At 40.0% G+C, this 12,405-nt stretch overlaps 1 protein-coding gene across 10 annotated transcripts in view; it reads right to left on the bottom strand.

Moving 5' to 3' along the window:
* Nucleotides 1-12,405, bottom strand: part of GPATCH2L (G-patch domain containing 2 like) — a 77,100-nt gene that overhangs the window by 52,668 nt on the left and 12,027 nt on the right. For all 10 annotated transcript variants that reach the window (XM_006157058.3, XM_006157061.3, XM_006157060.3 and 7 more), the window contains one exon: nucleotides 9,408-10,079. In XM_006157058.3, the coding sequence (XP_006157120.1) occupies nucleotides 9,408-10,069 (662 nt within the window). In that variant the 5' untranslated portion in view covers nucleotides 10,070-10,079. The remainder of the gene's footprint in view (nucleotides 1-9,407; nucleotides 10,080-12,405) is intronic.

The following is a 12,405-nucleotide window of genomic DNA, read 5'->3' as shown; positions in this document are numbered from 1 at the left end:
TTATAAGTTACCACCTGGGTCTGGTTTTCCCCTATTTAAGATCTTATTAACCAAGAAGCTTCATATGAGGTATCTTTTACACTTAATTAATATATATTAATAAACAAGTAGGTTAAAGTTTATAGCTTACATTATTATCCTAAAAACTAAAGGTTTTGATTTAAATGTATTCATTAACTAATAATGCATCTTAAAAAAACAGGCCCACGGGCCAACTGGTGGTGTGGAAGCTGGATCCTACATGGCTGACTGCAGTTTGAGTCCTGGACCCAGTGACTTGAAAAACACACCGGGTACACGTGCATGTGTGCCCCAAATCCTGAGATGAATGGAGAAGAGATTGCAGTGTGGCCACACACACACACACACACACACACACACCCCAAGGGATGATATTCTCTCTCTCTCTGACTCTCTGTCTCCAGGGAACATTTACACCCTATAGCAAAAATGTATTGAAAAAAAGAAAAAAGGCCCAGCCTCCATGATGCAATCAGCAGCACACTAAGCTGCAATGCTAAATAAGTGGTACGGACAGCCATGGGTTCAGATCCCCAACAGTCAACCTAAAACACTCCAGGTGCACGCATATGCTAAAGATCCTGACTAGCCAGAAGGTGGGGGAAGGGGAATCACAGCATGACCAGGTCCTGCTGAGGGTTCCCCTCCCTCTCTCTCTCTCTCTCCTCTCTCTCTCTCAATCTCTCAGAGGCATGCAGGCACTATCATGAATAAAATAAACTTAAAAAAATTTTTTTTAGTTATTTTAGAATTAAAAGGGAAAAAATGTCACTTCTAGACCCATTGCCCAAAGACAACTTTGCTCTTACCAGTTTTTTCCCCTATATTTTTTCTGAGTAGAGGTGGTATACTTGTAACCATATGTAATCAGACATCCAAATCTGGTAGTAAACGTGACTGAGATAATTATTCAGAGAAATATCTCATATCAATTCCAAAATTATTCCTATAGGTTGTAAGAAAGTATAGTGATAGGGTTTGTTTTTCAGTTTCATTCAGATGAAGCTATGAATAAAGGCAGCAATCTCTTCAGTTTTATAGGTTCATTAAAGCCACACTACAGTCCCTTCTCCTCCATTCTTAATTCATGACGATCAAGTAAACTTTGCAGAGATACAGACTTCCTTAGAACTCTGCTACTGAGCTGGGGCTGTGCCTCAGAGCAGTCCTCTCATCCTTTAAGACTTACCTTTTCTTCAAGCTAATAGTGATTCATCTTTAGATAGATAAAATGTCTTTTCAGAGTAAAATTTTACAGAGCATATATTCTTAGACCCACACATTGAGAATGCCTGTCTGTTGTCCCTGCATATGAAATCTATCTCTACTATGTATAAGCTCCATGGTGGGGTGAGAGCACAACTTTTTCCCATTAAAACGCTATAGGCAAATGTAGCCCCCAATACTTCATACCATAGGGATGAATGCCAGTCTTATTTCCATCACTTTTAAATTTTTTCTTTGTACTTGCTCCACTCCTACCATCAATCCATAGTGCAAAAATATCACCAAGATAAGTCTAGGTAGAGGTTTCTGTCCATTAGTATTACCTTCTCATCTTTACACTTCGTTTTTTCATCTCGGAAACACTTTTTCTCTCCAGTTGTATCTCTTAAATTATTCTTCTTTTCCGATGCTTTGTTTTGCTTTCTTCCTTAGGTGTTATTTACATATTCACAGACTGTGCATTTATTCTCTGTTCTCCAGATTTTATTTTCTCTATCATTTTTTATCTCCTTCCTCTGCATTTTGGGAGGGCTTCCAAAGCTTCCTACATCATCAATTCAATTTTCTTCAGGGTGAACTGTCCATTTAATATTATATTTTCAATTTAACTACAATTTTTCCTCCCAAACTTGGCTTTTCTTCCCAAATTTGGGTTTTCAAGTAGCCTTCTTTCTCTATGATTTACTGTTCCCATTTCAAAATGATTCTATCTTCTTATATCCTGACAAAATGTGTCTAAGAAGTTCTTAGAAATACCTTCAAAGAAGTGTTTTTCCTCTGAACTTTTAGAATGATATTCCCTTTCCCTTATTCTGCAGAATTTGTTCAAAGGCCTCTTGTTGGTATTTGCCAACAGAAAGGATGCATACATTACCCTTGGTCCTATTCTCTACTCCCATGGATATGGGTAACATGCTCCTCTCAGATCTGTAACTGGACGAAAGGATAGCAGAGACCCTAACCTAATTCCCAGTGTTACTGGTAGGCTTTTATCTCGTACAGCTCTGCTAGATCGAGATAGGATCTCCTTACACTCACTGCCTGATTCTGACCCCATTCCAGAAGTCTGCAATAAATGGAAGCATATAAAATACCATCTCCAAAAGGCGCTACAAAGACGGTTTTATTCCTTCTCTGCCTATGCCAACAGAACACTTCATTCTTGGAGACGATACTTCCCAAGACTCAATACCTTGTGAATGCTTCCTACCCCCAAACACAAATACACAAGAAACACTAAGATCCCCTATCTAAGTGTATTCTGGGAATTACAGTACAAATAGTAACGGAAAGATATCGACTGGGAAGTGAAAGATGGAACACTACCTCCAAGTGCAGCTGCCCAATCTTCTGACTGAAAAGAACCTTGCATATCTGAACCAAGGGTTGACTGCAGAGAAAGGATGCAGGGTAAAGCTGGAGAGAAAGAGCAGGCTCAGCACTGGCAACGGCCCCAATGCATTCTGCAGTACGGTTCTATCAGCCTTGCAGTTTGAGGAAAACTTTACAATAGGCCAATGGTAAATCCTACTTTCCAGTTACGTAGGTTTACAATGTGTTGCGCTTCCGTAAGTTTATTCTAGTAGGCAGCTGAAGCTACGTATCAGATACCATTTATTTATTTATTTATTTATTTAGAGTTTCCTTCTTCTGCTAAAGGGTGCATGCTTTCTCCAGAGAGACAGAGGAAGAAAGAGACAGGAGAAATCACTCCTCCAGGGGGGATGGCCACACCACAATCCCTTCTACATTCTCCTCTCAGGATTTTGGGTATGCATGCACACACACCCAGCATGAGTTTCAAGCTGCCAGATTCAGGACTCACATCACAGTCGACCATGTGGGAGTCCAACACCTTAATGAGTATGCTACCTCTGGCCCCCAGATACCTTCTAACACAAGAAAGTACAATGGTGGGAGGCAGGTCACGACCAAAAAGAATCTCAGAGTCTCAGTATGGCAAGGGACCCTACATGACTTGAGTCCTGGACCAAGAGGCTTGAAAAAACAAGATAGGATAATGTGCCTCAAATCACTATAGGATAGTGAAATGGAAAAGAAGGGATGGCTGTGTGAACAAAATGGAGAAGAGATTGCAATGTGACCATACCTTATGAAGGGGTGCTTTCTCCTTCTCCTCCTCCTCTCTGTCTCTGGTGAGCACAAGTGCCTTCTGGGAATAATTTTTGAAAAAAGAGAGACTCTTTCAAGAGACAGGCTTTTCAAGAGACAGTCCTTCAAATATAATCATATCATATATATAATACTTTCCAAGTTGTCTTTTTCAGTTGTTCCTAAGGGTATACTAGTAGAACTTTGCACAATTCTATATAAGCACACTATGCCAGCTATTCGATACACTCCATGCGGTACTGCCAACTGCAACAATGGGAAATATATTCCTGGTCAGTATCTTTATTTACAGAATAGAAAACAGAACATCTGTAACCTACCACATACATTCTTTTCCACAGCTCCAGTAACCCCTGATTAATGACCTCCACTTGCAAAGGAGGCTACTTACCTTAACCATGAAATAATGAATGCTATTGATCCAACAAGCTACTGCTATAGAGTGTTATTGATCACCCAATCTTTGGTTAAAATGGTCCTCATTTAGCAATTCACTGTCACAAACACCTGGAGCAAAGCACACTTATAATTAAAGAGTTTGGGGGAGTTAAAGTGAGAGGTGATGGACAGAGATCTCAGCATTCTCCCATTTATTCTTGCTTCTGAGCTATTGTTTGTGTCAGAAGGGATATTGATTTTCTATAAAAATAAGAAAACAAGAGGCACCAAGGGGCCGCAGAAGGTCAGCTTGGGCTGCAAAAGGAGGGGGGAGGTATAGCACTCTATCTCTGTCACTTGCCTTCCAAGAAAAAGGAATATTTTCTTTCCTGTGAGAGAGGCTTCTAATACATCACCTTAAGAAAGCTCCTGAATGTGACTTCAGGCCATCACCCAACCAATTGACTTATGAAAAATAAAAAGACTCTAAACTATTCGCAAAGGGAACAAATGATGTAGTGAAGAACAGAATATGGTCACCTAAAAGAGAATAGCCTTTAATAGCTGCTATACAGACAACTTCAATAAAGATCAGTAGAAAGTAATTTTACACAAATTGTTCTATTTTAGAATATTCACTAACACACATACCCAGAAAAATGCTAAAATAATATTTTGATCTTTATATAGGCATTAAAATACTATTATATCATAACCACTTTCAGTTTTCCAGACTTCATGAGGGATTGGCTGGTGGAGACTTGAAGGCAGAAGAGAAAGAAAGAAGCAAAAAGAAATATTAATAAAGTGTAAAACTACTTCATGCAAAGAATGAACTTGAAGAAATTAGAAATAAAGCTGATCGAGACATATACTTTCAAATCTAAAACACCTAATATATGCTTTTTAACAAACTTTAACTATTGACTAGACTAAGCTAAGCTTAATGAGCAATTCCATCTTCACAACTTTACAAGGTGGATCATTACTCTGACAAGCCTCAACTCAACAACCCTCACTGATAAAAAGTAAAGGTCCATGTTTTGATCAGTATTTGAATAATCAGTGGCACATCCAAGCAGATTTATGAAAGAGTAACCAATAGGATTTTTAAAAGAATTTCTTTCAATGCAAAGAAGGAAATGTTGAAAAAATCAACTCACCAAGACAGTATAATATCCAAATCAAACACTACTCTCTACTTACATTCTAATATTAGTCCTGTTTATAAGGTGCACTTAATAATCAAGACCAGCTTGAAAATGAGATTTTAGTACCCCTCCCTGTTGAGAAGAGGCTGTACATAATATGCAGCTAAAGACTAAGGGGCCTAGCCTGTGGCTCAGGATAACGCACTGCTCAAGAGAAGCTGATCCCATACAGTGAATGGGGTTTGAATCCTTGGCCTCATCAGTCTGAAATACTCAGGGTACGCATGCAATTACCCAGGATCTGATGGGCTAGAAGATGGGAGGAAGGGGACTGCAATATGACCACACCCTGAAAAAGGTGCTCATTTCTCTCTTTCCACTGTCTCTCTCATTCTCACATGTACCCACATGTATTCTATCATGACTAAAGAAAAAAAAAAAAGTTCAAAGAATAAGAATATAAGAATTACTCCTCCTTCCTCATAGGATGGATTAAGGGGGGAAAAATACAAGTACTTAATGTTTGTAACTGGAGCTGAATCAAGACAAATCAAGGGGAATTCAGGACTCCTAAATAATTAGATTTTAAAGACTTTCTCATTCCATATCTACTACTATTCTACCTATACTTTCTTTTTAAGAATTATTTATTTAATTTTATCTATTATTATTTACATTTGACCAGAGAGAGACAGAGAGAGACAGAAAAGTGAGAAAGCAAGCCACCAGGTCTGAGGTTCAAAACATGATCAACCACGTGGGAGTCCAGTGTTTTAAACACACCACCACCCGCCAGTCCCTATTATTTCTTCATAGCTACAAGGACTCTGGCATCCACATCCTTGAGAGAACTCTGAACTCCTGGACCAGGGAGACAGCCCAAACGAGTAAACCGGGTCTCCTCAATTTTGGAAAAGAATTTCATAAGAATTTCTGTCTACTTCATTATATCCAGACTCAAATAACAGGACTTTATATAATCACAACAACTATGGACTGGTGACTATATCTATTATTATTTACATTTGACCAGAGAGAGACAGAGAGAGACAGAAAAGTGAGAAAGCAAGCCACCAGGTCTGAGGTTCAAAACATGATCAACCACGTGGGAGTCCAGTGTTTTAAACACACCACCACCCGCCAGTCCCTATTATTTCTTCATAGCTACAAGGACTCTGGCATCCACATCCTTGAGAGAACTCTGAACTCCTGGACCAGGGAGACAGCCCAAACGAGTAAACCGGGTCTCCTCAATTTTGGAAAAGAATTTCATAAGAATTTCTGTCTACTTCATTATATCCAGACTCAAATAACAGGACTTTATATAATCACAACAACTATGGACTGGTGACTATAAGGTACAACAGTTGTGTCTAAGGTAAAAGGGAATGAGAAAAACTGAAACACCTCACAGCTAGCTTACAGGTTCTGTATCTGAGGCCATAATCAGGTGCTATCGCAGACAGAGTGAACTGTCTCACGATTATGTCCTAGTTTAATAAGAAATTTGGGGGAAGAAACATACACAAGCTATCATTCCAATAGGCTATTTTAAAATCGCCATCCTTTGGCTAGTCAGTGGCATGGAGATACAGGTGCTGAACCCTACATGGCCAACTCTGTGATTAGAGTATTTGACCTGATGGTTTGAAAAACAGGCTGAGTGCATGTCCATGTGTGCTCAAAATTCCAAAAAGAGAATGGAAGTGAAGGGATTGTGATGTGGCCAATTCCCCACGGGGTGTTTTCTCACTTTCCCCCTCTTTCTCTCCAGCAAGCACAAGTACCCTACAGCAAATTTAAATAAATAAAATAAAACCACACTCCTCAATAGTAAGAAGATTCCTATTTAGTATGTATGGGGGAGGGTTCTTCAAAAACTCCATAGCAAATGCGTATTAAAAAATTATGCGTGGATTTCAAAATGTTTTGAACCAAAATAAACTTGTACTTCAATTCCATTTTTTTATGAACTTTTGGAAGTCCTATCACTCAATATTAAAATTAACTTGAATGACTCAATAGGATTCAGTATTATTAAAGGCTACAAATTGGCTTAAGTGTTTCTTGTTTGATTAAAAATAGCATGATGAGGAGAAAACACCTTTATAATCCAAAAATATACATAAGAATTGGGTAAAAAGGCATTAGAACAAATTAGGCATGAGAGGACAATTAGGAAAGCCGATTATGAGCCTACTTCAAAATAATTGAGCAGGATGCCAAACACAGAATTAGTAAGAAAAGTTTAAAAGCTGGATTAAAACCATCCATGAAAGGCATAGGCATACAGACCTAACCGGCTCTTCCTGTTACTGTCACAGCATCGCTTCAGAGTTCCTAAAATCCATGCCTTTGTTTTCAGACAACCTCAGAAGAAACAAAGTCTGAAGAAAGGTCATACAGTCTAAAATTGCAAAAGCTGAGACAGAAAAGGATCATGGAACAGGCAAAAATTTGACAGCCAAACATGGCAGTTAAGTAAGAGCTTTGGAATCAGATTTGAGTCCATTTTGCCAATTGATGACTTCAGGTAAATAACCTAAACTATCTGGACCTCACTTTGCTCCTCTATAAAATACAAATGGTGGTGGCTGCCATACAGTGGGATTGTGAACATTAAATAAGAATATATGTCAAGCATGTGGCTCAGTGCCTAGCACACATTTAGTGCATAGTAACTGTTAACTAATATTAACGGTTAATAGAACAGGGTAGTTCTCAGTCAGGAGTGCTTAACTCACACAGGGAGCAAAACTGCGAGGTATCTGGATCTAAACAATGAAATGAGGTGGGAACCATGTAGAGATACTAAATATCCTGCAAAGTACCACAAAGAATTGTCCCACCCAAAACACCAACAGCATCCTCACTAAGAAACAGCCATTGGGTTAGCACATGGTCGACTGTGGTCTCAGTCCCGGACCTAGTAGCTTGCTTTTTCACTCTTCTCTGTCTCTCTCTAGTGAGCGCACAAGCCCTATAGCAAATTAATAATAATAATAATGATAAATAAAATTAAATAACTCTTTAAAAAAAGAAACAGCTATCACAGGTTAATATTAATAACATTAAAGTATGAATTCAGAGGTACAATAGTTCTTGTACTGAAATGCAAAAAAATAAAGTTACCCAAAACTACAGTGAAATTTCAAACATGTACTCAAAGAACAATTTTTCTGGCTTGATCACATTCGGTATAAGACTAATGGGACTCAGTACTGTTATTTTTAAAGCCCACAATGTTTTGGGGCAACTTGAATTATCAGTTACAAAAAATAAACTCAATATAGTTCAATTGTAAATATAAGAGAACAGAATTCTGACCCAAAGGTAGCTGAAGCCATGATTCACAATGGGGAAAGGCATCTAACCAGAACATTTACTAACTCCATATACCTGGCACCAGTATTTTTTCATACACACACACACTCACACACACACACCAGTATTTTTTCATACATACACACACACACACACATACATATAGACGGACAAAGATCAGCCTGTACCTATATATTTATAGATCTATATAAATCTTTATATAGTTACAGAGACCCTGATTCTAAAGGATAATATCTTTGCATGAACTATATGCATGATTAATAATAATAATAATGATAAATAAAATTAAATAACTCTTTAAAAAAAGAAACAGCTATCACAGGTTAATATTAATAACATTAAAGTATGAATTCAGAGGTACAATAGTTCTTGTACTGAAATGCAAAAAAATAAAGTTACCCAAAACTACAGTGAAATTTCAAACATGTACTCAAAGAACAATTTTTCTGGCTTGATCACATTCGGTATAAGACTAATGGGACTCAGTACTGTTATTTTTAAAGCCCACAATGTTTTGGGGCAACTTGAATTATCAGTTACAAAAAATAAACTCAATATAGTTCAATTGTAAATATAAGAGAACAGAATTCTGACCCAAAGGTAGCTGAAGCCATGATTCACAATGGGGAAAGGCATCTAACCAGAACATTTACTAACTCCATATACCTGGCACCAGTATTTTTTCATACACACACACACTCACACACACACACCAGTATTTTTTCATACATACACACACACACACACATACATATAGACGGACAAAGATCAGCCTGTACCTATATATTTATAGATCTATATAAATCTTTATATAGTTACAGAGACCCTGATTCTAAAGGATAATATCTTTGCATGAACTATATGCATGAACAGCAGCAAATTGTTTTTCAAAACAAAATTCTTGGTGATGTACACACTGAGGCACAACACTTAGGAACAAATGTGTTTCTATTACATAAAGCCTTCTTGACATATGGAAATAGGTTCATGATTCGTACTTTAAAAAGCTAGAGGTAAAGTAAATTAAAGGCAGGCTATAAAATGAATACTAGAGCAGCTGGTTTGTAAGAAAGTAGAATTCATAAGATTGTGGACCTGTACTTTGGGTAAAATTAACCAGGAAAAGCTTCGTCTTAGCAAGGGAGATCTCACCATTCTGACATATTCTCATCAGAGCCCTGTTTTTGTTCATCTGCTTCACACTCCATCCTTTCTTTCCTTCCTGTTTTGCTTAGGAAAGTCCTATTTTCTGCTGATTCACACAACCCGTGGCCTGACGAGGTCCAGGGAGTATTCTCCTTCCAGCGAGACAGACGCTGCTTCTTAGCAGACTTGAACCTGCAGCCTCTCTCATAGCTCCAATCTGACACCTTCAGCTTTTGCTGAAGGCTGGCAGCTACCTCTGACGTCACCCGCTTGACCTTCCGCCGGCGCCTGAGTGGCCGACAAGGTGCATTTTCAGTAAAAGAGTCAGACTCGTGCCAAGAATGCTGCTTACTCTTAACAATGGCGTTGAGAGCTGGGTGCCTTTTGGCTACCATTGTGTCATCAGAGTCACTAAAGTTGGCGACCGGGGCCACTTCTCGACAGTCCTTAACGGCCTCATCCAGACTTGACTCAGAGGCCTCACTGTAGCAGCAGGTATGCTCTGCCAGGTGAGTGAAGTCAGAACGACGCTTCCGGCCTCGGCGTTTCCGCAGCTGCCGCCTCTGCTGCCGAGGGCTCAGGGCCATCTCCTCCCACAGCTCTCCGAGCTTATTCTGCTCTGATGTCTGCTCCAAGGCTGAGGCTAAATCATGTACCAGTTCATCCATGAGGCCACATCTGCCAGGAGGAGGTTTCAATAAATGAATACAGAAAAGAAAAAGAAAGCCTGAAAAGGATCTATTGTTTTATAACAATTTTGTAAAACGGATTATGAGCCCCGCCTATCTATAAGAAACAGTCACCTTTCATCTGCTACGCTCAACAGGCTGTTCCTACCAACTTTGCCCCCTGGGACCACTGAAAATAGGTGTTTGGCCCTGTTAAATGCCGAAAGCCAACATTTACTAATCATGAAAACTAAAATGCTCACAAGATGACAACTGGGATATTAAAAATAAGTACGCACACTCAGGGGACTAGATCTTGTCTCCTTTCTCCCCAATTAAACTTGTCACTGGATTACCTGATGCTATCCAACAAGATTAGAGAATGTCTCATCAGGCAGGGGTAGAAAAACACACAGCTTCAAAACCATAGCAGAGCTGGGGACACAGGATAGGACCCAGTCTCGCCACGGTACTGAAAACTTTTAAAGAACTGCTCTGTGGTCTGAAGTTTCTGCTAACAAAGTGCGTGGCGGTGAACTGAAAGACAACTTAGTGACACGCTTTACGGAAAATGGTTTGCTGTTTTGTTTGGTTGTCGGAAAAGTCATGAAGCATTTTTGCATTTAAAAAAATAGAAAAATAAGTCATGATTTTCCCAAAGACCTAATAGTTACCCAAAAATTACTGATAGGAGTGACCTGGGTTTTTACTCAGAATGGAAAAAGGAGACTAACTCTGTACTCGTTCTGGTACCAACTACCACCTAGAAGCACCTAAGGACAGACTCTTATGGAGTATGTCATATGTGTTGACTGATTAGCAACTTTTAAGCTCTCTGTCCTTCAGAATATAAATTAAGTGATCATCCTAATTATGGCTTTCACAGAAAAACGGTATACAACAGAAGACGAAATGACAGGAGTGGGTGGAATCTAAGATTTCTGGCTAACTACTTTCCAAAATTTCATTCTCATCAAGCTATCATATTTAGGGTCACTTCTGAGGCAAAACTTCCAAGAGATTATAGTAGGGGCAATTTTCAAAAGTCCCTTTAGAAAAAAATCTTTTAAAGGGAAACTGTCTAATATGATTTGCACAACATCTAATTAAATCTATATTCGATTAGTATTTTTCCCCTAACCTTTGTTAAGCCCGAAGTATATTTTAAGACCCTAATTAGTACATAAAACTGTGTGCAGCCACTCTCAGACCAGATTTCTGCTCATGCAGTTTTCATTTTGCAAAGGGCTTTCTAAAACTTATCTTCATGCTGTCCTTAACCCAAGGAAATCAAAGACAGAAGAACACTTTTCTAGCATATCTGCCACATCTGTGGAAGCAATAGGGACGTCTATTTCCAAAACTACCACTCACTCAAAATTTGTCCAAGTCAAAAGGTACACACTTTTTATAAAAAGATCAAGTCCTTTTAAACAACAGAAAGGTTTAAAACACCATTTTGGGGGGCTTGGGAGACAGTTGTTCCTAAGACTAAAATAGGTAAGTGGAAACAACATGTCTAAATCTACTTCCCTAATAACGACCTACAGTTTTAAAAACTCGGACCACACTGCACAAATCTTAACGTGAAATCTAGTCACCAAACAACTTGTTGAGATGCCCATGCAGAATCTTTCTCACCACAAAGTCTGCAATTCGAACAGCAGGTGACAAAACCCTGGGTTTCCGACACCTTCAAGTCTCAGGTGCGCACTCGCAAGGGCCCCAGGACCTGGCACGCACACCCAGCGAGGGTCGAGGCAGGGCTGTCGCTGTTGGAGTCACGCAGAGAAAGGAACGGGAAGCTGATGGCCAGCAAGTGCGGCAAGCGCAGGGTCCGAGGGTACGGCCGGGATGGAAAATGGGGTAGGCAGGAGGCAACTTCTCATTTGGACTCACAAGGGACAAGTAGGTCAACCCTTCTAGGGCAGAAACTGCAGAAACCAAGTTCGGCAACTGAGCTTCCCCCCATGATCGGAGGGAGCTACACGACCACATTTGTTAGAAAATCCGGATTCAAATGACTATCCACCACGCCCCGGCCAGTCTCCGAGGGTTAGAGCGTCCGACACGGCTCACGACACTAAGCCCTCACGCTGTCGCCCGCTCAAGTGAGACCGCAAGAAGAAAGAAGAGGACGGTCGCCCGTTAGAAGGCCTGACCCTCGTCCCCAGGGACGGTGGCACGGGCCCTTAAAAGCAAGGCCCCTCCACCCGTGAGACCGCAAGAAGAAAGAAGAGGACGGTCGCCCGTTAGAAGGCCTGACCCTCGTCCCCAGGGACGGTGGCACGGGCCCTTAAAAGCAAGGCCCCTCCACCCGCCCCTCCCGCAGACCG

Source organism: Tupaia chinensis, unplaced genomic scaffold (assembly GCF_000334495.1).
Source record: "Tupaia chinensis unplaced genomic scaffold, TupChi_1.0 Scaffold000528_1, whole genome shotgun sequence".
NCBI classification, from domain to species: Eukaryota; Metazoa; Chordata; class Mammalia; order Scandentia; family Tupaiidae; genus Tupaia; species Tupaia belangeri.
This window is presented reverse-complemented; position numbering and strand designations above follow the sequence as displayed.